Source organism: Odontomachus brunneus, unplaced genomic scaffold (genome assembly GCF_010583005.1).
Source record: "Odontomachus brunneus isolate Ranch 3 - 2012 unplaced genomic scaffold, Obru_v1 Obru_scaffold_002, whole genome shotgun sequence".
NCBI lineage: Eukaryota > Metazoa > Arthropoda > Insecta > Hymenoptera > Formicidae > Odontomachus > Odontomachus brunneus.
In genome coordinates, this window is record NW_022639452.1 from 1,647,891 (window position 1) to 1,673,777 (window position 25,887).

At 41.6% G+C, this 25,887-nt stretch overlaps 5 protein-coding genes across 8 annotated transcripts; 3 read left to right on the forward strand and 2 right to left on the reverse strand.

The window, feature by feature from the left end:
- Positions 1 to 5: 5 nt before the first annotated feature.
- LOC116840979 (nucleolar protein 58-like) lies at positions 6 to 8,251 on the reverse strand. Of its 2 annotated transcripts, none has more exons than XM_032808400.1 (5): positions 7,855 to 8,251; positions 6,630 to 6,909; positions 5,819 to 6,084; positions 5,431 to 5,749; positions 6 to 5,334 (listed from the first exon to the last, which is right to left on the reverse strand). In XM_032808400.1, exons 1-5 carry the CDS (start codon positions 8,020 to 8,022, stop codon positions 5,273 to 5,275), a joined length of 1,095 nt encoding a protein of 364 aa, XP_032664291.1. In that variant the 5' UTR covers positions 8,023 to 8,251; the 3' UTR covers positions 6 to 5,272. The 2 variants fall into 2 exon arrangements, with proteins under 2 accessions (XP_032664291.1, XP_032664281.1); XM_032808390.1 differs by having other exon boundaries at positions 5,431 to 5,752; positions 7,855 to 8,246.
- Positions 8,252 to 10,856: 2,605 nt separating this feature from the next.
- LOC116840992 (cytosolic Fe-S cluster assembly factor NUBP2 homolog) lies at positions 10,857 to 12,744 on the forward strand. The gene is made up of 5 exons (XM_032808436.1): positions 10,857 to 11,309; positions 11,673 to 11,761; positions 11,846 to 12,067; positions 12,167 to 12,320; positions 12,419 to 12,744. Exons 1-5 carry the CDS (start codon positions 11,199 to 11,201, stop codon positions 12,623 to 12,625), a joined length of 783 nt encoding a protein of 260 aa, XP_032664327.1. The 5' UTR covers positions 10,857 to 11,198; the 3' UTR covers positions 12,626 to 12,744.
- A 176-nt stretch (positions 12,745 to 12,920) lies between these two features.
- On the reverse strand, positions 12,921 to 15,806 carry LOC116840973 (signal recognition particle subunit SRP68). Its single transcript, XM_032808382.1, has 3 exons — positions 15,502 to 15,806; positions 14,915 to 15,252; positions 12,921 to 14,510 (listed from the first exon to the last, which is right to left on the reverse strand). The coding sequence occupies exons 1-3, from the start codon at positions 15,590 to 15,592 to the stop codon at positions 13,215 to 13,217; spliced, it is 1,725 nt and encodes a 574-aa protein (XP_032664273.1). The 5' UTR covers positions 15,593 to 15,806; the 3' UTR covers positions 12,921 to 13,214.
- Positions 15,807 to 16,517: 711 nt separating this feature from the next.
- On the forward strand, positions 16,518 to 21,011 carry LOC116843030 (ubiquitin carboxyl-terminal hydrolase 1). Its single transcript, XM_032813036.1, has 7 exons — positions 16,518 to 16,747; positions 17,028 to 17,207; positions 17,449 to 17,690; positions 17,789 to 18,018; positions 18,127 to 18,650; positions 18,735 to 18,927; positions 19,397 to 21,011. The coding sequence occupies exons 2-7, from the start codon at positions 17,039 to 17,041 to the stop codon at positions 19,968 to 19,970; spliced, it is 1,932 nt and encodes a 643-aa protein (XP_032668927.1). The 5' UTR covers positions 16,518 to 16,747; positions 17,028 to 17,038; the 3' UTR covers positions 19,971 to 21,011.
- An 860-nt stretch (positions 21,012 to 21,871) lies between these two features.
- Positions 21,872 to 25,352, forward strand: LOC116843065 (golgin subfamily A member 6-like protein 22). Of its 3 annotated transcripts, none has more exons than XM_032813094.1 (3): positions 21,872 to 22,038; positions 24,014 to 24,212; positions 24,333 to 25,352. In XM_032813094.1, the coding sequence occupies exons 2-3, from the start codon at positions 24,042 to 24,044 to the stop codon at positions 24,735 to 24,737; spliced, it is 576 nt and encodes a 191-aa protein (XP_032668985.1). In that variant the 5' UTR covers positions 21,872 to 22,038; positions 24,014 to 24,041; the 3' UTR covers positions 24,738 to 25,352. The 3 variants fall into 3 exon arrangements, with proteins under 3 accessions (XP_032668985.1, XP_032669002.1, XP_032668993.1); XM_032813111.1 differs by having other exon boundaries at positions 21,887 to 22,038; positions 24,048 to 24,212; XM_032813102.1 differs by lacking the exon at positions 21,872 to 22,038 and adding an exon at positions 22,056 to 22,619.
- The last annotated feature ends 535 nt before the right edge of the window (positions 25,353 to 25,887 follow it).

The window sequence follows — 25,887 nt, forward strand, 5'->3', positions numbered from 1 at the left end:
ATATATATATATATATATATATATATATATATATATATATATATATATATGTATATATATATATGTATATATCCTATCTCGACACTGCCACGCGTGTCGCACTTTTACTTCTTTCTGTTTCTCTTTCTCCCTTATCTTATCTCTACCTTACAGTCGATATTTCGAATGCGATCAGAGTCCTCGTGTGTATAACGTGCCAGTCGTAAAACCAAGAGCCGCGTTGGGTCGCAGCTTCGAAGTAGACCGTCGTAAGTCGCGTTCTTCTCGATTATGTTCAATGTGCAGATCGAAGAGATATACATTCGGAAAGTGTATACTAACGCGAGGACCGCGCCGTGGAGATACACATCGTCAATCGGATCTGTGAATCGAGCCACGTGGTCACACGCCACGTATCATATCACGATGTATACATCGGCGCGGTGGTTGTGAATGCGATGCATCTTGAAAACGGGAAGAGTCAAAGCTGCGTATCCGCCGAATCTTTCATCTCTCAAGCGAATTAGTCGCGTCGCGAAATTTGACTCGCACCACTTTCAAAATGTGAACTCGCACGCACACGTGTACACACAAACACGCATACATACACACTATGCACTTCGTTGGACGCTGATCGATTCCTCGGAAATATCTCTGAAATGCGAAGACGCATCGACGAAGACGCACCGGACAGCCTCCGCCGCCGCGGAGACCGTCGTCCACCTATAGTGTGAACCGTAAAACGCAATTGCACATATACATTCAATAAAGGAGAACACTGCTCTCACGTTAACATACATATGTACAGTGGCAATAATACTTGTTCGCGGTTATAGCCAGTTCGCCTTCTCTACGGCGCTCTTTACGTCCCCCGTTCGATTTCCCCGGGAAAATCTCGCCCCGCGCGCTCTCTTCCCCGGCAACGAAGAGTGTCGTGCTTTTCTCTGCCGAGGAGAAGCCCCGCGATTGCGACGAGCGCGTTCCCGTCGTACAATCGAGACTACGAAGACGCACGTGTTCGCCGGATCCGGCTGCGCTCGTCGCTTCGCCACGTATCCACCACGTAGGCGCGACGTGGCTCAGAAGTCATTACTTATTAGAAAAATACACCGACTTCTCGTGTCTCTCGAAAGCCGTCGGATATCACGCTTCTCTCGGCTTTCCTCTCCGTTCGCGCGCGAGCATTAAGTACTCCGTTAATCGGCCCGACGATCGGATGCGTCATTGCGAGCGGTACTGAATCGCTTGGAACTGATCTCGGTGGATGGGACCATATCCCCAGGAAAATATACGCGATCGCACCTCGGCTGTGCAATTGAATATCCGAGAACTCCTTCTCTGAGCGACTTTTAACATGTTGACTGCCGTAAGAGAGTCGACTCCCAACGAGATAAATACACACCATGTGCAGTTTCAATTAATTATATTACGCAACGTTTCATTAGATCATACGCCATTATCATGTGACGACAATTTCAATCTGCGACGTGAGACATGCAAGCCACTCGTGAGACAGTCGACGTGTTAATACGCAATTGTCGTCGGAGCTGACATTCATTGTTGTTTGACTCGACACTTCATATCTCCACGGATATAGTGTTTCAGAATTTTGCTCTCAGTTCGATACTGCTCGCAATATCTACCTTCGCAGAACCGCTTCTGCATATTCCGTTCAGCCTTCTCTGGACGCGCGCACAGGCGAGGGCTCGAGGAATAATATTACAGAGATCCTCGAGCAGAACAAGTACGACAGACGGCACGGGGCTATCGCGTAAATTGAACTAGCTACTCGATTAGCTACCTAGGTAATCGCTGACTAAGCGCTAACTACCGGTGAATTGTCATTCCCCGGTGATTACGAGTAACGGGCCGCGAAGTGCCGCGCAGAAGAAGAGTCAAGCGATGCACGCCCCATAGGAGGAAATTTTCCACGCAGTCTTGCGACTATCGATCATAAAAGACCTGAATATGCGAGATGGCCATAAATAGCGTCGCTAAAAATCTCTCTCTCTCTCTTCCTCTCTTTCTTTCTCTACCTATCTATCTATCTATCTATCTATATTTTCTTTTCCATCTCTCGCTTTCATGGTATCCGCGAGTTATTGTACAAAATTCAGCCTCGGACGTGATTCAGAAGAAACGATGCTTTTTGGCACGCGAACGGCACGCACATGCGGTCAGCAGAAACGTTTCAACTCGGCAAATTCATAATTCGAGTTCGCGCTTGCTCTCTCGATGCGCTTTACAAATAAACTCCTCTTTTGTTCCTCTTGCAATTCCGCACGACGCGCAATGCAGATCCCCGCGAAAGTGGTGTGTGTATATGTGTGTGTGTGTGTGTGTGTGTGTGTGTGTTTGACATTGGAACTTTGTCTTGTACACAGTGATGTTGAGTGGGTGAGCACGGATTGTATGTATATACATATGCATGTTTGTGCCGTGTATGTGTGTATAAATACAATAAGATTTAATATACAAAATATGAATGGGGCTATTCGAACAGGATAGGTACTTCTCCAAGATTATTCTCCATGCATTAGAAGCTAAGAATGATTTAGCGTTCGTTTGCAACATTCAAGTAATGCTCAGGTATATAGTACGCTTATCACAATATTGTCATACATCTCAGGTGATCTCACTCTCTCCCGCTCACTCTTCTCTTCCCGTTCTCTCTCTCTCTCTCTCCCTTTCTCTCTTTCTCACTTAAAATTATCGATACAGTAATATACTATACACGTTAACAGATATATAGCTCTTAGTGCGTAAATTGTTTAGAATGAGCGTTGTCACAACATGTATTCTACAACGACAATATAATCTGTTCACTCACGTCTAATTGCTTTCGTGAGGATAATTTTTGTTTTTTTTTTCTTTTATATTTTAGTATGCTCTCTTTGTGTATGTGTGTATAGGTGTATTTTTCTCTCTCTCTTTCTCTTTCTGTGACAAAATATAAGCTACAACATTTTGACGGAAATGTAAAATCTCGATTATCTCCGATATCCCCAATGTATGTGCAACACTCTTGTGCAGAATTTTGTCAGCTTTACGGAGCTCAATAGCGACGGAGGATATTGACGGTATATTTTGACAGCAACATTGATAGAGTATGCACATATAATACACTAGACCCTCTCTTTTAACGCATAATTAAGCGATCGATACGTCATCTGTTCTACATGGCATGAGAAATGAACGGCTGTATCGTTTGTCAGAACGTATCGCAAGATTCTCGTAAGCGTATGGTTTTGATGTGGATTTGATCGTCTCGTTTAGCACGACGTAAAGTGTCTAGGAAAGTAGTCTGTAAAATAATGTCCGATGCAACTGTATGTTGATTCAATCGTGTAAGTTATATACAAAAATATAATTTCAATCGTTCCCTCGTTTCTCTCTTGTTCTCCGTCTCTGTGTTTGTTCGCGAAACGGAAGCTGGAATTACGAGATCTATTGTTCACTGCAATTATGGTAGATGTAATCGTTATCACAATACATCTTCTTTGACTTGATCGTAGCGCGCGCGCGCGTGTGTGTGTGTGTGTGTGTGTGTGTGTGTATATATATTAGTAATTTGAACGATTGTGTTGCATGCGAAAGTCAACGTATCTAATACTTAGTCACATTCCAAGCGTAAAATCGTCAGTTGTGTCACAGTGTACAATACAAGAACGAAGACTTAACAAGATCAGTGGCATTTCTCTGTATCTGCAAAAATTATACATATCATTGCGAAAATATCGGAACGTCTTCTACCTCCAATGATTCTTCTAGTCGTCACTAAATCTTTTCTCACAGACACGGAGTACAACGGCGTTGACGTTAAACCTAACGAATCGTTCTTCGTATGATAATCGTAATTTCTCGTGAATTATCGCAGGATACATCTCTTGTAATTCTCGTCTCTTAAATTACAGCATCTATATTGCTGCGCCCGAGCTTATTTTACGTCTCACGCAACGTCCTGCGAGCGTGTTTCGTTCGTTTCTCAATTGCGACGTGGCCGAATGGCAAACTATCTCATTGAAAACGCAAGTCGTGAGAAGTCGAACATTCAAGTCGACAACCCTTGTTAACGATTAACACGAAAAACGTCAAAGACGTTTCCGAATGCAACAATCACAGGCGCAAAAATATACACACATGCCATCGTCTCGATGTCGGACGACTACATTAATTCGTCGTCGTTATCGCATCTCGTCACGTAACTCCTACCATCTCGTCGCTGTTCCGCGTCTTGTCATCGGTACGTACGATGTTCTCTACGTACCGCTCCATACGAAACTTATATTACTGATGTACCCGATGCGAACGTACTCCGCGAATGCGTTTCACCAAAGATGAATCCTTCTTACACGTTCAAAACAAAAAATAATCCGTCGCTGATCTACTAATTACACGTAGAAAAATATGGCATTTTGTCAGGAAGCGACTATGTACATCAGCAATATACGTTCAGCGCTCTCGAGGGATTGTCCTGCGTTATAAATATTAGTCTGAGATACGAGACATACTTTCTGAGTTTTGGCCGTCAACCGTTCATACGAATGCGACGCGAAGCACCGCGCGATGAGCAGATTAAAACCGATCATTTAAGTAACAACGCGACGACAATGCGCACAAAACCGCTCCGTTATGCTTATATCACTTAACGTAAAAAGAATCGTATTCTGTGACTGTACAAAATATATTCCTTACAAGATTATTCAACAAAAAAATAAAAAAAAAGGGGAAACGTAAATGGCATAAGTACCATTCCTAACGAAACGTTACGAAATTTTTTCTCTCTCTTAAATACGGATCCACCACATAGAGTTATAATTATACAAACGACACAATAATATGCTATAGACATGTGTAAGAAGTTGCTTACGAAACATAATTTATGTGTGCATGTGTTTGCATGTACATACACACGTTTACAAGAATTATCCGTTGTCGAGAAGCACACGATGACTCATGTCATTCTCTCATTAAATGCAAGACAATTGACTGATATACTAAGGAAAAATGATAAAATCATATAAAAGAGTTTCCGATCCTATGTGTTACTCTTTCTATCGCGTGATCGAAGTCATGAAGATAACTAAGAAATCATAAGCGATCCGAGAAACCTAGTCCAATTGGCATTATATACAGGGGAAAAAAGGAACGATTCAATCAGGCGGTCGGTTAAAGTAAGTCACTTGAAACACACCTGACTTGTCGAAAGCGACAAACGTCCTTTGGACCGAGCAGGATTCTCACGTTGTTACTCGCGGAGAATAACGTCGTTTAGTGTCGCAAGTAATCATCCTCAGTTATCCTTACGAGCCTTCTTTTTGCTCTTCTTCTGAGGCTTCGCTTCTGTCCAGACGTCTGCGGGACACAGAAAGCACGTCATTAAGCAATATTCATCTTGGAGAAATTCATCATGGCGTAATTTCAATGTTAATACAGTAAACGTGAAATTACCTCCTAATTCGTCGAACACGGCCGTTTTCTCTTGCACCACCTTATTTTCTTCCGTATTGTTTTCAGCTACTTTCTCCGCATTGGTAGCGGGCTTCTTCTGCGGTTCTTCCACGGCAGGCTTCATATCCGACGTAGATGGCGTAGATGGCACCGAAACGGATGTATTCTCACTTTCGGATACTTTCTTATTTTTCTTTGATTTTCCGCTTTTCTTCTCTTCTTTCTCAACCTTCTCAACCTTCTCGACTTTCTCGACTTTCTCAATTTTCTCAATCTTCTCAATCTTGTCAACCTCCTCGATCTTCTCGACTTTTTCGACCTGCTACATATAACGCCCAATATTTTATTTACTAAAAAAATCACAGAATTACATTAAATATAAACGTACCTTGATTTCTTCCTCCTTTTGTGGTTCTTTCTCTTTGTCTATCTCCTCGTCAGAGATAGGTGTAAGAATCACCTCCTTCTCCTCTTTGGATTCCTTGTTCTCCATTTCCTTGAGATCCTTGATTTCCAGCTTCTCTTGCTCTTTCTGTTTAGCTTCATTTATCAAATCAGCCTTCTTAGGGGTCTTCTTGTTCTTCTTCGATGGAGTTTCCTCCTCTTTCTTCTTATTCTTCTTATCCTTACGAGAATAGGCTTGTTCCCAATCTCCTGTTGACAATGACGATATTAACACCAACAGACAACAGTCTAAATGCGATTGCACGCAGAGGACAAATTTTATCTATTAATGCTAATATAGTAGAACTTCCACGCACAAAGTGTTCGATAAATCACAAGGTAAAATAGTAGCATAACTAACGAAAAAGAGACACACAATCGACAAATAATAACACTACTGAGCCCAATGGCATCCAGAAAATGTTCCTACGATATAATAACGAGATATAGAGAACAAGAGAGGGATAAAGAAAAGAGAACGCAAAACTAAAAGAAGAATAAATGACGACTTAACAAGAAAGTTGCTCCGAAGCTATCGAGACAACTGATTGACAAATTGTCGCCAATTAACGAGAGGCGAGATATTAAAAGATTAGATATCGAAATATAACTATAAACTTTTTTATCTTGGCGGGTCTGGATCCAATGTCATTCTCAATGACATGTTGTCTATTGCCAGTATGTCTCAATTACAAGTCAAGAGATATGCAATCCAAACTCGCTTCAGTCAGAACGGTGTACATAAAACAACCAACCATCATCGAAGTCTGCTGGTCTCTCCTGGAACAAGTTCTTCAAATTTTTCTTGTTCTTCACCTGCTCTATTTTGTTTTCTTTACCAGCCTTAGCTGAGATCTGCTCCTTCTCTTTTTTGGTTGTCACAGTCTTGTTGTCCTCCTGCTTACGCTCTACTAATTTCCCATCAACATCGTCTCCTTTTGCACTAGTAGTTTTCCTTGGTGCTTCTGTCTTCACGACTGAGGTCTTCTTAGCAGGGCTTGTTTTTTCAGCTGCAACCTGTCCATTAGCAGCTTTCTGTGATGAAATATATGAGTTGTTTCATTTGTAATTACATTATCTAACAATAAAGTACAATATGTTTCCTTGAGCAAGAGATATTGAGTAAAATTTTATAAATTATATATCATATTCTTATTGTTCATATTATAAAATTAGACTCTTGTAAGATCTCATACACTTTTATTGTATGATCTTATCGAGAAAGTAATCTGGATTTCTTAAAAAAAAATATCTTTATTTTTCTAAACTCTTATTTATACAACAGTCAATTGTATTATTTCATTGTTTCATAAAAAATCCCCAAGAATATACTGCTTCTTAACACTACTGACTTTATGTAATCTCTCAAGTTTCACCTTATTATACATTGAAGATTAAATAATTCTAAATCTTATCAGTTCATAGTACAAATAATAGTCAAGTTTTTAAGCCCTTTAACTATATCTGCGAGCACGGCAGTAACGTTCGGATTTCATAGAAAAAGAAAAAAAGAGATAAGAAACAAGCATGCAAAGTGCCGAAGAAGATTGACTTCGTTTATCGCTAAACACGTGAAATGGAGACGAAGACGGCTATCAAGAGAACACGAGTATGCCGCGGGCCACGCAGCCAGGGACCATGCTGACAGGGCAAACAAATAACGTTCATGTTACGGCATTACGTCACGGTCGCCGAGGGGAAGGAAAGGCAGGCACCCTTTTGGAGCAGACTTGAACCAGCTGATTAGCAGGCGTGTGTGCGTGTGCATAACTCGCACCACAAATGAGCCACCATATGGCGGGCGATCGCGACGTGTCGGGACAGGGAAAAGGACGCGGGAAAAGTAAAGTGTAAGAGAGAGCGCGAAAGAAAGAGCGCAGGTGGGAGAGAGAGAGAGAGAGAGAGAAAGAGAGCGCGAGAGAAAGGAAAAATCAAAAGAGACGCGTGTTCAATCTTTCACCCTGCTGACACTTCACTAACCTTGACGCGCTTCTTGGGGAGCTTTCGGTTCACGACGGAGCCCGCGGAGAGCTTCGCAAACGGTGGTTGCTCGGCATGCTTGAAGCCGAAGACAAACACGAGAATGACGTAGGCGATCACAATGCCCACGAAGATCGCTTCTTGGGAGACGCTCTGCAGAACGTCCATGGCGGTAGGTTACGTGGTGCGCAAGGTGGAGATGCGTCCGTAAACAGCCGAGTCGTTTCGTACCGCTTGCGTCGACGGCGGACAACACGCGGACAATGACGACAGCAACGACAACGACGACGACGACGACGATAGCGGCGAACCAGGTGGCTGACGCGACGCGGCGCGCGAACGGATCAGCCAGCGACACTCCGCACAGCACTGCGCGCTCTGGCGTCCGCGCGGCCAACTAACCGCTGCCAGGCGGGCGCCCGCCGGCGCTGACGCGGCTGTGACGCGTATCGCGGCTACCTTCAGAGCATTGCGCCGCCGCGGGCGGCAACTTCACGCTGGTGACGCGATGTTCTTTTTCTATAATTTGAATAGAATGCAAAATCGAAGATTTTATATGAATATATACGATACACGTACTTCTTTGTAGCGAGCTCACATTTGAACTTAGGGCTTAACAACTTTGTCCGAATCTGACACTGTACAGATAGCTGATTATTCGAATAAATGCAACGCCTCAAATACGGGTTAAGCTAGAATCACACGATGCATGATTTCATGCCTTCTTACCCACATAGCACAAAAGTCAACGTTATTATTGTTAGAATGTTGCCAGAATATTTGCAGTAAGTTATATTTTATTGAATGTCAATGTAATGTTATATTAATGTCCGATATTATAGAGTAGCAATGTTAATATTATTAAAATATTGGAGTAACGTAGAAAAATAGTTACATTTTTGTAATAGCAATATCATATTGCAGTAATGTACCAAATGTATGTATGAAAATTTAACGTGAAAGCAACATGTTGTACTATATTGATGTAACATTGCCTGCTAAGATTGTATTGATTTTGAATGCATATATAAATATAATATTTTCATATAATGAAATTTATATCATGCGCATATTATTCGAGGATGCGCAGAGAAGACACATACGAAGATCGAAGTATGCACAACAAATGTATATGATAAAATAAATATATATATAATTACAACATTTGTTCATACTGACTAAATATTTATCCACATAGCACGTAATATTACATTATATCACAGTAATATTTCCGTAATATTGTAATATCGCAAAAATATTACGGAAATATTACTGTGATATTATATATATTACGTGTTATGTGGGTAGTTATATTCACCAAACAATTGAACATATTATTGAATTAAATCTTAGTTACTATGATTAACGTTTTTCAGCGTGACATTATATGTTTAATGCATATATGTTTATATATGGAAAGTATTATATGTTCTTCATGATTTTGTTCCTCTTTCTTATATTTTATCATAATTTTCAATAAAAATGGAATATATAAAGGATATACATTTTCTTTTCCTTTCTTTTAATATTATTCTGACATTTTATGGTATTAAAAGTAATATTATTTCCAACACAAAGCAACATTAAATGTAATATTGACCAACCTTGTATTACTATTTGGTTGCATCATTTCTTTAATGTTCCGGAAAGTAACATTTTAAGATCAGAATAATATTCTTTTCACGTTTACAAATGTTACTCAAATATTTTCCCTAATGTCATATTTAATATTGCTTTAATATTTTTGTGCTATGTGGGTACATGCATTCTGATGTCAGCTACTAGTCAATATATATATCAGAAGACATGAGATCGTGCATCGTGTGATTCTAACTTTATCCGGGGATTCAGATTTTTTAAAATATCTAAACAAATCGAAGTGTCAAATTTGAATTTGGATCCGCATCTAAGTTCACCCTGGTAGCATATGTTGGTTTTATATACGTTTTATAAACGTATATAACGTTTTATAAACGTATATAACGTTTTATTATCGTTTGTAAAATATATTAAAAACGTTTCTTAAACGTGTTATTTAGGTCATTATGGAGTCGGCCAAATAGATATGTTCGTAGTAACCTAGATTCCTCTCAAATATCTGACAGTCAATAGTCAATACCGACATACTGCGAATTAAATGAGGTTATAGATCCGAATCTTGGTTCTGTGTACGAATTCCAGATCTGGGTCTCGAGTCTCTGGTCTGAAGTTATAGGGCCAAGGGTACGGTCCAGCGGGCGCTGCAAATGCTTTGTAGCGTTTTTACTTCTTTCTCTTTCTTCATTCGAATCCGAGTAATAGAACAAGAGGGAGAAACGTTGCGCAGCATTTTTAGCGGTTGCTGGATCGCGCCCCTAATAACCTACATTATCTGAATAGTGCGATTTTGAGTTTTCAAATCAGAACCGACTTCGAATATCTGTGGTCTGTTCTTTTCAGCTGCAATATGTGTCAAATATATTTTGTCACATTTTAACTTATTACACCAATACAGCTGAAAAGAACAGATCATTGGACAGTTTTATATCCGAATACTTGGGAGTTTGAACGTTCAATAATTAAATATCATTAAATCTGAAATATGAAATTAAGTAGTGGTCTATTCTTTTCAGGTGCACTGCTACACTGGTGCAATAAGCTAAGTGAAATAAAATATATTTGTTTTACTCTAACTTATTGTGCAACAGTGCAGCTGAAAAGAACAGACCTCTTATTAGAAGGTTTATTTTCTCAACAGAGACAATTGAATGACAGTTTTGATTCTTTTGTAAACAAATATCAAATAAAATAATTTTTAAATAGAAACACACATGCAGCCGAGTTTTTCGAAGATATGTCATTATCAAATCCCATACATTTACCAAACAAATTGTATAATCAACACTAAGTCGAAACTCTCGAAGAAGACTGAAAAATTACGTTCCACCGTGAGTTCTGCGGCATGTCCGACATGAAACAGTCTTCCTCGTTCAATCCTTCAATTACCTTTCTTATCCAAAGGAAAGCAGTGATGCAGCGTAATTACGGAGTCCAATGGTAGATGACAGCGTCGATTCTTCCGTCACCGTTTGAAACGTCACATTTTGCGGTTATGTTTACAATCCGAAATGTGAAATGCTACAACTGTAGGAGCGTCGTTCGCTATTCAAGCTTTTATGTAACTACGCATGGTCAAGTGTGATTGATTATTGGCGGTTATGTGAAAACTATACGTGACCTCACACACACTATTGTTCGCCGGGACAAGTTTCAATTGTCGTAACATTGTTTCACGAACCTCTGTCGTGTGTCGTTTGTCTATTTGTTGGTGCGATTTTCTAATTGATTCGTCATTGATTTGCACGATGTTGGAGGGCGTGAAACACGTGCTGTTGGTCCTTTCGGGAAAAGGCGGTGTCGGCAAATCGACGATCAGCACTCAGCTGGCCCTCGCATTAAAGGAGTCTGGCTTTCGAGTGAGTGTTTGGAGCTATTACGCGATACTTCCAAAAATTGTTATTTTTGTGCTTTTAGGTAACACACCATCGAGAGTTTCCCCTCTGTTATGATTAATGTACTTAAAAATATATGTGGATGATATAATGTAAACACTGGCAGATATTGGTTCGCAACATTTTAAATCTGCATAACTGAAATTCATTCTTCTAATATTTCACGTTTTATAAAATTAAAAACTATATTTTCTTTCTAAATTTCAATGTTCAATAACTTTTAGTTGACATCATATGGTGCATACACTCTTAATTGTCATCCTTCAAAATGTTATATAATTTACTTGAAATTTCCTGAAAGTGAAATTGGCTTGCAAATTATTGCAGGTAGGAATCTTGGATGTTGATCTTTGTGGACCTAGTGTACCTTACTTGCTGAATTTGGAGGGAAGAGATATTCATCAGTCTTCTGAAGGGTATATCTTATTTGAATGATAGTTAATCTAACAAGTGGTAGTCTATTACAGTCTTGTAAAAAGTCTGAAATCAATTTAATACAGATGGATGCCAGTGTTTGCTGATGCAGAGCAGAAGCTGTCTGTTATGTCAATTGGTTTCCTCTTGAAGAATCAGGATGACAGTATAGTTTGGCGTGGTCCTAAGAAGACTGGTATGATCAAACAGTTCCTCACAGATGTAGTGTGGCAGGATATTGATTATTTGATCATTGACACACCACCTGGGACTTCAGATGAACATATTACAGTCATGGAAAACCTAAGGTTAATTGTTTAAACAAACCAACTGTCCATTTAGAAGACATTTGATAACTCAATCTCAACTTCTGTTAACTAAACATCTATCGCTTCAAATTATTACAGAAATGTAAAGTGTGACGGTGCAATTATAGTGACCACTCCACAGGCAGTTGCGGTAGACGACGTCCTGCGAGAAGTGACGTTTTGCAGGAAGACTGGAATTCACATAATCGGTATTATCGAGAACATGAGTGGCTTCGTCTGCCCGTCGTGTACAGTGAGTGTTCTTTCTCTTTTTTTGCCAACTACGAATTAATACATTATACTGGCTGCAAATTATTGCATAATATAGCCCTATAAATTTCTCATTTGTAGGAATGCACCAACATATTCTCTTCGGGCGGCGGAATAGCTCTCTCAGACATGGTAAAGGTTCCATTTCTGGCGAAAATGCCTATAGACCCGCAAATCGACAAGCAAGCAGATAAAGGACAAAGCGTCCTGGTGACGCTACCTGACAGTCAAGTCGCGCAGGTATTTAGAAAGTTGGTCGAGGAACTCACCAAAAGTAAAGAAGCTTGAAAACTTGCGTTAGCCGTTGAATATGTACGAGTTTATCGATGTGTATTATTTGCTTCTCGTGAAGCCACCGTTAGTTTTTCAAACAAATATATTTACTGGTCACTGTGTATATTAGGAAACACCTGCTTTTATACTACAGCGTAAAACTGTAGAAAGAATTAAACAATTTCGCAAAAACTTGTGGCATACGTTTTCTGACGTCGTCAATCGAGAGTTCCGCGGCGAGAAACCAGGAGTCTTAAGAGAGCACATAAAATAGGAAAGGAGACTCACATGAGGACAAATAGTCTCCCGATCTGTACACCAAGTATTCCATTTTATTTTTATCCCCGGCAATATTATTGTTATAGTGCAAATTCGATTTATATGTAAAAGGGAAACGTTCAGTAACAGGCATTCGTTACAGTTTCCAATGCTGAAGATATATAGAATGCCGACTACTAAACGTTTTCCTCTAGAGGCCCAGCATTCTGGCCTGATATATCTCACAAAGAGAGACACACATACAGCAATAACGGTACACCACGTTGTACTTTCTATATAACGTGTCCAAGATCCTGTCGCTCCTTGGGAATTGCATGCGAAATGATTATTTATTTCCCCAACCCCAGAGACCCTTGACGAAACCGCTGACGAAGCCGGCCTGTCCTCTCTTGGCTTGATCGCCCATTTTATGCGACAGATCGGGGAACTCTACCATGTTGAAAGCCAGGTCGAAGAACAAGGGCTTGCAGGGAATACTGCGCATCGGCGGCGGCAGTTTGTAGACGTTCGGTTGTTTGGTGAGAAGCGCGGGATCCTCTCTGTACTCGTGCAAGCGCTCATACAAGGGCTTCTTTGTTTTGGCGTGCTTATTCGTGCCACCCTCCTCTTCGTGGTCCTCGAGAACGCTGTGAGCGTGAGCGGCGTACTGTGCGGCCTCCACGGAGGTTTCCAGCTTGCACAAGGCGGCCTTCAACGCGTCCGGAAGGATCTGAGCATACTTGAGCGCATCCTTCACATGCTGCAGTGATCTCTGATAGAGCGCCATAGCTTCGCGCCAACGGTGAAGGTTGGCAAGCGACTGGGCTATGTAGTAGCAGCGGAAAGCCCTATAGCCCTTCGTCTTGGCCGTCTGCTCCTCCAAAAACTCCGTGTCGTCCTGCAACTGAGAAATCTCCACGAGGTTATGCAGAGCAGCCTCGTACAGGCGCACGATGTCCTGAGGTTTGGCTTTCTCAGATTCCTCTGCTGCGCTCACCAGCGCCAGATTACGCTCCAACGTGCGCGACAGCCGGATGTATTGCAGATAATTGATGAGGTGCTGCGGCGCCGACCACTTGTCGTTGCTCTCCCGATTCTTCAGCTCGGTCTTGAAGTGATCGCGCACGACTGACAGCGCGTCCTTGCAGTCGATCAAGTGCGCCTCGAGCAGGTCGATCTTGGCCTGATTCGTGGCGGCTTTCTCCAGCGCTTGATTCAGTCTAGAGTCCGCGATGATCAGACCGGCCGCCCTCGGCGGAACAGTGCCGCACGATTTGCCGCGCCATGTCACCTCCTCCATGTTGGCCTGCTTCTCGCGCGTCTGTGCGATCAAGGAGTCCAGACTGGCCATCAGTTCGCCGCTCAGTTGGCCACGCATCTGCATGAGATCATCTATCGCGCTGGTGTCTCCGATGTTGTAGGCGCAATATCTGAGACTAGGCGCCAACTCCTCCACTCGCGCCTTATACATGATCTGCTCCGCCTCTGGCAACGCGGACGCCAGGTTGCCGTACACCACCTGTGCTTTCTTTAAGTTTTCCATGGCCTGTTTCCACAACTGCAACTCAAACTGCAGCGAGCCGTTCATCCAGGCTACATATGCTTGAGCTTCCAGTTTGGTGCGCGCGTCGCAGTTTACTTTCTGGACAGAGTTTCACAAAAGGTACAATAATAAGTTTGGTAATCTTAAATATTACATATTTATATGTATATAACATATATACATCATATTTTAATATTTAACAATAGTAATAGTAGTAATAAGCACGGAAATTGAGATTTGAAATTTTTGAAGCATATCAATTTATAAATTGATTGATTTAATTAATACATCTATCAGTGTCACATATATGTGACGCACTAATCTCTCATTTCATCTCTTAGCTTTATTAAAAACCAGAGTTAGGTAATAACTAGTTAACTAGTTAAAGTTAAGTTAAAAAGTTTACAATTTTTAACTTCATTCAGTTAATTTTAAATCTATTGAATATCAATTAAAAGTTCAACTGCTTTACATTTTTATCCAATACAAACAAAGGAACACACCTCTATTAAATCTTGTAATTGCAAGGAATATGCAGCTGCTTTCTTCAGTCTCGATACCAGATGAAACTTTTTCCTTGGCTCTGTGTTAGATTCCTGACGCAGCTGCATCGCATAACTCCACGCACGCTCAGCCATTATCAAGGGCACTTGCAAGAATTTATCCTCGCTGACCATAACAGGGATGATGTCTTTCCTCTTGAAGTGACGTCTGTCACCCTGTGGTACTTTCAATACCTTACGCAGTCTTCTGAGCCTTCTCGAGCAGTAGCCACGATATCGCTGGTAATCACCATGTCGCAGGCCATGCTGCTGCTGTGCCTCCTTGATTATTTTCAAAACTATATACTTGTTAAGTGTTACAGATATTACCAAAGGTTTATCTACAACAGCTACAAGTCACAAGGTCTTTTATACTACATATGAGAATAATGCTGTAAGTTATTCGGTTGCATTCGTTAATTTAATATATTTTGCAATGTCTATTTTCAACAGATTGTTAGGTGGTACAACGAGAGGTTAGGAAACAACATATGGCGGTTGATAACCTTGCCGAAATCGCAGGGATGTTTTTTTTTACGAAAGGATACTCTCTAAAGAAAAGGTCTTCGGTTCCTTCGCTGTCACGTCATTCTGCACCGTGTTCTCTTTCGAGAAATCCATTTTCTCCTCGACCACCATCGTGTACTAACCACGTACTCAAGTCTCATAAAGAACAGAGTCCGAGATTGACACTTCCAATGTTTGGAAGCGTTAAATAAAGCTATATGATTGGTCGCTCTTGAGTACTTGCAACGCTAAACGGATCCTACCCGAAGAAAGACTCTGGTCCATATTCTGAATCCTCTTTTATCGATAAAAGTGCCTTAGATGTAGCTTCTCAGCCAATCAGGTGGCTTCTAGGCCTCTTTTAGAGGCACTTTTATAGATAAAAGAGGATTCAGAATATAGGCATCTGTATTCTAGGGACTCTACGGCCACGTAGTTTATGTCCACGTTCATGGATATACATAGAGGCGCTTCGTAGGAACAAGGATCACCTGAAACCGATGGTCTGTTCTTTTCAGCTACACTGCTGAACTGGTGCAATAAGTTAAAGTAGGAAAACTACTTATCTCAGGGAGCGGTGCACTTGGACACGGTGCATTTGGACACAACCAATCACAGCACCGTGTGATTAGAGACATTTGTAGGGTCCCTTGGAACAGCGACTTGTGATTGGACTGTGTCCAATTGCCCCGTGCTCAACTGATATACACCCCTTATCTCATACTTGTCTCACTTTAACTTATTGCACCAGTGCTGAGATTCTGTAACTCGTTATTGGAGTTAACGACAGTTTTGTTATCGTTGCACAGCTTTTGTATCCTGTAGAAAAGCTGCACAATGATAATAAAACTATTATTAACTCCAATAATGAGTTACAGAATCCCAGCACAGTTCAGCGTGCAGCTGAAAAGTGGTCTGTTCTTTTCAACTGCACTGCTACACTGGTGCAATAAGCTAAAGCGAAATAAAATTTGTCTCACTCTAACTTATTGCAACAGTGCAGCTGAAAAGAACAGACCACAGGTCTCTCTCATTCTCTCTCTCTTTCTCTCTACGTAAACCGATCGGCGCTGCTTGTGTCGTGTCCAAGTATCGAGGCGAACGAGCACGTAGCGGCGGCATCAAGCCGAAGGCATATCCGCGAGACGAAAGACTATTAGACATGTAGCTTGCAAAAATCGATCAGGCTCGTCTCGCGTGGCTCTTTAGCATAGAGAATCAGTTCGATTTAGTGACGCTGTGACAAACGAGCCCCATTCGTTTCATGACTTCCTCACTCGGTCATACGTGAGTAAACGCACTTAGCATCTTATTTCTGCATATTCGCACGATGCGGGACACGCTCCACGGGGCTGGTGTGACCGTCTTTGTCTATCTCTCTCTCTCTCCTTTTTTCTCTCTCTTTTGAGAGACGCTGCAATTCGTTTCACGTCAATGAGCATTCCCGACGTACATTAACGTGGGATTATGCACGGAGGGAAATCTCACACGGACGGACTGTGTTCGCGCTTCCTCTCCCTACCGTCTTGTCAACCGATCGCTGTAGCAGATGTCTCGTGATTTTTAGGTTAGAAGAAGATGACAGTATTAGAAACAGAGGAAGACGCAGATAAACGCTCGGTTCCTCCTAGAAAGAAGTTCTGCCTGTCCCTGTCGGGTCGCGGACGTGTGATTACCACCATCATCCCGCAGCCCCCTCATTCATCTGCAAGAGGGGGCCTCCTGGATACATCAGACTTTGCATTCAGTATATATATATATTTTTTTTTACATAACATTTTGTCACATTTTTTTTAGTTGAACCAGATTGCACTTTTCTGTTAAAATGCTGTTAAAGTCAAATAAATGTATAAACTAACATAAAAGAAAAGAGCAAAATTCTAGTGCAGCACTAGTTTAAATAAAAAGAACAAGCATATTGTGTTTGTGATTAGTGTAACCAATGGTGATACATATATTCCAATTACATGGATATTTTATTTACAAAGGTACGAGCAAGATGTTGAATGGCTACCGCAATCAGTTGAGCAATCATCAGGATGGAAATTATGACATGTCTGGTAGTGGCAATGCAGAAGGCTTGAAGATAGCCACTCTATGCAATCTAGGGAATACTTGCTTCCTCAATAGTGTATTATATACTTTAAGATTTGCACCTTCTTTTCTGCATAATTTGCATCATCTTGCTACTGATTTATCCAACTTAAATGACAAACAACTTCAAACAAAAGTAAGCGCTGCATAAATAAAGTGATTTTTGTTTGTAAAAGGAAAAGACAGTGTGTTACTAGTTATTACTTTGTAAAATGTTTTATAATTCTTTTACAGGCCAAATCCTCTTCATTAGGTAGAACTGGTGTATCATTGTCATCAAGCAGCAGTCGTAGCTGGAGCAATAAAGACCTATTAGCATTAGCTGGACCAACAGGGGAAGCTACTAAGCCTCGCATTCAGATAGCCACTGAAAAGTTGCACGAGCTCTTTATGGCACTTCGCGCCTCAGAGGCGCGAGAAAATAGTGAACCTTATCAGCCAGATGCCTTTTTGCAAGCTCTTAGGTACATACATGCGGCTGTTGGTGGCTATGGATTTGTTTTTAAATAACTTATGTTGTTTTTAAATAACTTATGTTGTTTTTAAACAACTTATATTGTTGTTAATTGCAGAGAAGTAAATCCGATATTCGAGGGAAACCAACAGCAAGACGCTCACGAGCTCCTGGTCTGCTTGCTCGACAACATCAGAGAGACCTTCCAGTTATTGGTCCGACATAGAGAGAGCCAATTCGGTCAGAGCAACGGCGGCATTTCTGACTTCTCCATTCAGACGGACCAGTCAACTGACGTACAATCGGAAAGCAGCGGTTCCGGCAAGAGAAGCATTCGTAAGTCGAGAAAGAAGAAGAAGATCACGACCAGGGGAAGCTCGGTGTCTCTCACGCAGTCTAACATGAACGGCATCGCGACGTCCGCGGTGAGACCGTACGAAAACGGCCACTTGGAATTCGCTGAGAGTAACGGGGAGATTGGCACGCGCAAGTTGGAGAGCAAAAGGTGTTTCATCTCAGAGGATTTCGAGGGGGTCAGTTTACTGCGGACAACGTGTCTCGAGTGCGAATACGTCACAGAACGCAAGGAAACGTTTTGTGATATATGCGTGCCTATCGATATTGACCGTTCGAATGAGAAAGGTGCGTACTGATTGTTGAATTTTGAGATTTGAAGTCGAAAGTCAAAGTAAGGACCAGCGCCGCGAATAACAGCTTTTTTTGCAGATGACGACGGCCGCTCGGTAGATAGCAGCGAAGTGTACAAACGTGCTGTAGTGACTAGTGAGCTTCTTTGGGGTAGAGACAAGTATTGGTGCGCACGTTGCCTACGATATAACGAGGCTCGTAGAGCTGTGTGTTTTCCTTCCTTACCGAGACTCCTTATTTTACAGTTGAAGAGATTCTCTACTGCCGCTGGGTGAGTAATTGTGCAATATTTATCCATGTGATTTAAAGCGTGATAGTCAAAAGCAACAAGTCTCTTACATGAGCATCGTATGTAGTTAACATTGGGAGAATATAAATTGGTAAGATGAATGAGAAATTGTTCTTGTATACTTGTTTTCAAAACAATTTCAACATTTTTCTTCTCAATGTGATTTGGAACGTAGCCGAACGTAGCCAATAGTCTAGCGAGAGAACTTGTTTTCGGTTAATTTTCAGAAGTTATATTCTCTCATTGGGCCATGCGTTGGGACTGCGTTTCAAATTGCATCGACAAAAAGTGCTAAAATCATTTTGAAAATCAGTGTACATTCTTTAAATTTATTCGCGAAAGTATTTGTCACGTTTTTTGGAGATCCTCTGAATTTATATCATCGGTTAAGAGAGAGGAGCAGAAGTCCCTGTTGATCCCGCATCGCAATCACGCAATCGTGCGTTTTCAGTTCGATGGAGAAGATCAATAATCACATGCCGACGCCACTCACTTTACAATGCTTCTGCGAAGAGTGCAGCAACGATCAGACGCGTGGACCAACAACCGGCGGCGGCGGCGCGGAGTCTACGCGACACGTGTACAAATTATATTCGGTCATAATGCATCAGGGCGCGACAATGACCGCCGGTCACTACGTCGCTTATGCGCGTCTACCAGACGAGTCGGCATATGCGGAGTACTACCAGTGTGATCGCGACAACAAACGGCCGAACCCGGGCCAAAGCGGCACCACGAGCACGAACTCGTCGTCTTCCACGTCCGACAAGTCGTCGTCGAGTATATTCAGGCTTTTTAGGTGTAAGCCTAGCGCGAGCGAGAACAAGGAGCAAGTAGTGAAAGTCGGATGTCGCAGTATGGACTGTTGCGGCATTAGACGCAACAAACAGAATGTTATCTGGCTGGAATGCGACGACGAGGCGGTACACGTAATCCCGCTGCGCGAGCTCGAGGACAAATTGGCGCCCAATCCGCGCAACTCCGCCACTCCCTATCTCTTGTTCTACGTGAGGTCGACAACATAAGAAGCCGGCTGACTTCCCGTCGCCGGTCATCTACCTGTCGAGAAAGTGTGTATCAAAAATGCTCTTTGCCGCCCCCTTCGAGATTACAAGTGAAGCGATATAACTATAAAACGGGCCTCGTTCTTCTCCATTCACCCTCTGCCCCGTCGTCGCATTCTCGCTCTCTTCTCGTCCTCCTGCTCCTCAACGACTCTGCTGTGATGTACTACACATTCCAGATCTGTTTTTTCTTCCTGTGTACGAACGTGCCGCATTGGGCGATTTAGATGTGCGAGAGCGTGAGCATAATTTCATAGAAATTAAAACTCCTTATCGCAAACAGCGTATGTTATACATTAGATTCCCGACGATTGCATAGATGTACACCACTGTCGGACAATTTCAGGAGCACTGATCTAAATTTTATTCGTTTTACATGGCGGAACCAAGAATTCTGAATTGATTCCTTCTCTGCGAATAATTCATTCTTGCAGTAGATTCTTTCATCTAGATGTAGTAACTTAGGTCAAACGCTTTAGTTCTTTTAGGCGCAACGAAAGGTTAATGAGACACTTGAGAAATTAGAGTTTTGAGAAATCTAAATGTATACCTTAACGCCAGACGTAATTGGCCTAAGAATGAATTGTGTAAAGCTAAGGCTGGTTACATAACTGAAATTGGAAACAAAATTCAATTATATTCTGTGATGTTCTATTGCCAAATATATTAGTATGTTATTGGTTCTTCTTATTGAGTGATATTTTGGCATGTGAGAGTAAATTTTAGTGTATATAATTTATGTATATATATATATATCTCTTTAATATTCTAAATTATACCATGTACATTAACATTAATATTGATTTACATTAAAGTTTAAGCATCAAAATTTCATTAAGAAGGAAGACCACTATAAAGGTAAAAAAAATTGAATTTTCTTGCAATTTAAAAAAAACGTGGTCTGTAGTGCTCTTTCTTCTTAAGAAGAACAGGAATAAGGATCGACTAAGCGGTGGAAAGGAGAACGAAAACAGGTTCGAAAACTGAATGAAAAAAAAAAAATAATATATTGCGATATTATAATACGTATTATGATTTACTCAGATATAGATCTAAATCTTTGAAAATGCTCTGTTCTTTGCTCAGTGTTCCTAGAGTTTTCGACGGTGGTCGCGTACGAGAATAATGTGCGACCTGTAAAGTAACGAAATAAATATTGTCGGACACTCGACGTAACGAATCAACACAAATCAGCGAATGTCGATTCCGCGCTTAGACTACTCTTAGCTTTAGTTGGGACGTGGAACGTTTTATTATTGAGTTATCTGTAAAATAATAAAATATTATGTATTCTTGATTCGCGTCTCTTTCTCTCTCTCTCTCTCTCTCTGCCCGAGCTTACCACGCCGTATTTACGAGAGATGGAGACACCTGACCTGATTTTGAGATCCCCGCTCGCCGCTATACGCGACTCCGGTATCGATAGACGTCACTGCGACGTATCTTAAATATTTCAGAATGCCCTTTATTGCGAACGACCGTTGCCGCTCGAATCCTTGTCGATTGCGACGTTATTAATCGATCACGAGAGGTGACTCAATTCCATTTATAGCCGCGAATTTATCGTCGCGAATGAAGATCTTCGTGACTTATCTTGATCACTTCCGAATCGAACCAGCGACTCTGTGTAATTAATGTGACAGAAAAGAGGAAAGGTGTATTTTCTCGCAATTAGCCATGATATTTCTTTCCTCCAAGTCGTCCGAATGTTTTGTCGCAGGCAAACTTTGCGCAATTTGCGTGTCGCCGTCGAATACCTACACACATTATTCATTAGAGATTTCGTGAGTGCACGCACGCACACGCGCGCGCACGTAAGCTGAAATACTTGTTTAGTGTTAGCTCAATCATACGTGGCTACATCCGTATATCGATTATTCTCATAGAGGGTCAGTAGTGTTCCCACCTGTCAGTCGGACGCATTGTAGTTCCTACTACTTCCAGACGTGATACATTCAGTAGTTCGCGTATCTCTTAGGTGGAACACGCTCCTACACGGCTATGTTCTCGCGGGTGTTTCTCGAGTAAGGTGAGTGAAATAAAATAACATAGTGCGTCTCGCTGTCTATTTAACAGCGGGCATGAAATTTTGCGTATTTGAGGACACACTCGACCGAATCCCGCGATGACAGACGTGACGACAGATCGCAAAAGTGCGATTTGCGTCGAGAGATTTAGCTGCTGACATCGCGCACGATGGTCAGTTTCGCAAGATTTCAAGCGGCAACGCAATCTTTGTATATGATACAAATCGGCCTCCTGCTTCTGATCGAAATTGATCTCAAGTCGGAGGAGCGCTGAGCTCCGTTTGCTCTCGTTGAATCTACATTTTTTTAACTTCGGCTGCGCTCGACATTCAATATGAAAACCTATGCAATATGTAACGCGAGTGATAGATTTTCAAATATTGGCAGTGGAACACAGCCGTTATCGGTGAATTCGTCGTTTGAATCGTGAGTTCTGTACCTCAAATACTTGCATTCACCCTCAGCAGTTCGAAATTGTTTAATAAGTCGTTCTTCTTTGTGCGCATAATTTCCGAGTACGCAACGTACCCGAGACACGTAATCATCTGTAATTATTAGACACCGTGTTCTCATTCTCAATATGGTGAGTATAGTAAAAGGACATCTCGTACGTATTACAACGTGTCGATGTGAACATACGCAATTCACACAGATCGAAACCGCACGAGCCACCGGCACGATTCTCGCTCTGAGGGGAAGAAAAAATTGCAAAAGTAAACAGCGGGAAAACATTCGAGACACACATTGTACAAGTACCCTTCACCCTTTCAGCTTTCAATCGCTGGCATTCCTCACGACACACAAAATCCCACGAGGGGCTTTCGAGCTTTTTCTCACGGTGTATATTACATTCGCATTCTACTCCACTGAACGAGTATAATCGATACAGCCGTATCGCGGCGAAGCCACCGATAAATGGATGTCACGTTGACGTATCTGCGCGCCCGTTCACGGTACGCGCGCGATTCACGTTTCCTCGTCACCGAGGCGAAAACACTCCGCTTCCGTGACGGTTCCTCGTCGACGCTATCGCCCCAATGAATCAACCCAAATACGTCGTTCTTCTTCCTTTCTCGCGGATACGACGGTTTTAATCGCGGCGGTGTCTAAGGCACAGCGCGAAGCGTCGCTCTTTCGCAGTAGGTCACTTATCACTACGTGTTGTAATCGCCTTCGAGTCGAACCGCCGCCACCGTGCGACGCCGGCCGCTCGTCTCGTGAATGGAATACTTACGCGACCAACGACGGCCGCGCGAGAAGAGAAAATATCACACGTGGATTTTCTTCTGATGATCGAATCGATCGACGACGCGACGAGGCAGTTGCCGAATTATAGTGTCATCAGTCGCGCGAATCGATCCGATTGTCGCGAGGGGGACAAAATTTTCCGTGTAAAAAGAGCCCCGAGCAAAAATGTATCTAGTAGAGCAGATTTCAAGACTAGTAGCTAGATAGTAATGACTAGATAAGTTTTCTAGCCAGTCACTAGCTCGTGACTGGCTAAACATTCCTATTCTCAGTCTTTTGAATGTCAGGACTATCTAGTAACTATACCAATTACATAGATAATGGCTAGATGAAAAAGATTACACAGTAACGAGATAGAAAATCATCGGTAAATAGAAATTGGATATCAGAACTATCTAGTACTTATACCAATTATAGTCACAATTTATTTTTTTGTATCTAGCTACTATATATATAATTTTTCTGGTACAGCCACTAGGAGAAGTGAACGTTACATTACTAGCTAGTAGCGATGTAAGACCCAACTTTTCTGTGTCATCACTAGACAATCACTAGATTCAATTTTTGCTCGGGAGCGTTTCGCTTTCGCTCGTTTTTTTCTTTGCGAATTTTCCCTGTGAATTCTCTGCGAACGTATGATGATCGTGGCATTTCCCAGCTCGCCGGTCTCTACTTGCACACGCGAATTATTCTCTGCCGATTTCTATTGCGCCGCTGTCTTCATTGCAGACGTACTCAAGTCGAATAAATTGTCATTATGAAGCATCAACAAATAACCGAAGACATGATGAACATGGTGTTTACCGCCTGCTCCTACTTGGCGCTTGCCGGTACGATTTGGCTATTCCTGCACCTCATTCAGGCCTGCTTCAGCATGCCGAAGTATCTGAAGAGGCAAAATGATGTCCAGGATATATTGCAGGATAAGGTAAAGCGTAAATACCTTTCGCTTCCTCTTTATTTCCAGCAGATATAATTTTCACAGACGTGCGGATGTGGTCCTATAAAGAACAAAAAAATCGATTATCTTGGATTTATTGTCGTGCAGGTGGACAGCTACGAGAAGTATGTGTTGGAATGCGAGGAGAAGGAGAGGTCGGAGATGCTGGACCAGATCGACGACGAGAAGAAGAGCCTCGAGATGTCGAAGAAATGGAAGGAACGAAGGGAATGCTTAGACATGCTGAAGGGCGAACTACAAAGAATTCGCGAACGCAAGGACAACCTCGATTGGGATAGCATGCTGGAGGAGGAGCTGAAGAAGCACGCGGAAGAATTGGACTCCGAAAACTTTGCCGAGGAGAAGGAGGAGGAGCAAGAGCAGAAGGTGCAAGAGCAGGAAGAGGAGCAGGAAAACTCCGAAAATGAAGCTCACAAAGAGAAGAGCAACAGTGAGAAAGAGAACAAGAAGATGATCGAAGTGGAGCTGACCGAGCCAAAGAAGGAGAAGTAGTTGTCTGTTGAGTGCCTTGGGAGTGCCTTGGGAGTGCCTTAATGAGACTTTTATGGAAGTTTTGCTGAACCACTTTATAATCATTTGCATCGATACACACCGAGGGATGCACGCGAGAACGAGAAGCTCTGTTAGTGAACGATCTCTTTCGGAATATTCAACACTGAAAGTTCAGACACAGCTCGGGTAATTGATAATCAAACAATTAAGAAGGGAGAAGTTGCTCGATATTTTTGAATGCGCAATCCTTCGATTGCGCGTACACGTTTCTATTCTTTGATTAATATCCTAACTCACACAATTTAATGTATTTACTAATATAGAGAGAGTTTTCTGCCTATATAATATAACTTCTACTATAAATTAGTAATATAATTATATTAATTCAGCGTTTCACACGAATAACATATAATTTGCGAATTATTCTGAGAGTTATGTATAATCAATGTAAGGAGTATCCTTCGTAGTGATGATCGCATATTGCAATCCAAAAAAAAGAATAAAGTTTTATGGAAGCGTATATGTAAAACATAATGTCCTCAAAGCGAAAGAGAAAGAAAGAGAAAGAGAGAAGAAAATTATCAGAAGTAACGAAAATATATATATTCTAGTAGACATTCTTTGCAGCGATGTTTCCCTCTTTTTCGTGTTAATTCACCGAGAGAGAAAGCTTCTCTCAGATCTGTTCTTAGCTAAATCGCCTGAATTGGTGTAATAATTTAGAGTGAGACAAATATATATTGTTTCACTCTAACTTATTGTATCAATGTGCATCAGTTCAAGCAGTATTCAGCTAAAAAGAGCTTGTATTCTTGAAATAGTCGCGTATACGTAAGTTTTATTGCGCAGATAAAATTATATCATAAAGTAGTTGTGCAATAAAATTACGTATATGCGATTATTTCAAGAATATTGGGTCCAGATAATATAAAAATACCCTAATACTATACTAATAATATAAAAAAAAAATATATATATATATATATATATATATATATATATATATATATATATATATATATTAGCGACCGAAAGCGATAGGTCGATTACTGGCGCGCGTCGATTCGAGAGTATCAATATCGCGCAGCTTCGAGAATCGCAACCGCAGCCATTTGCACAGTCAGTCCTGAAGCGGCTCGCGGCGGGGGGG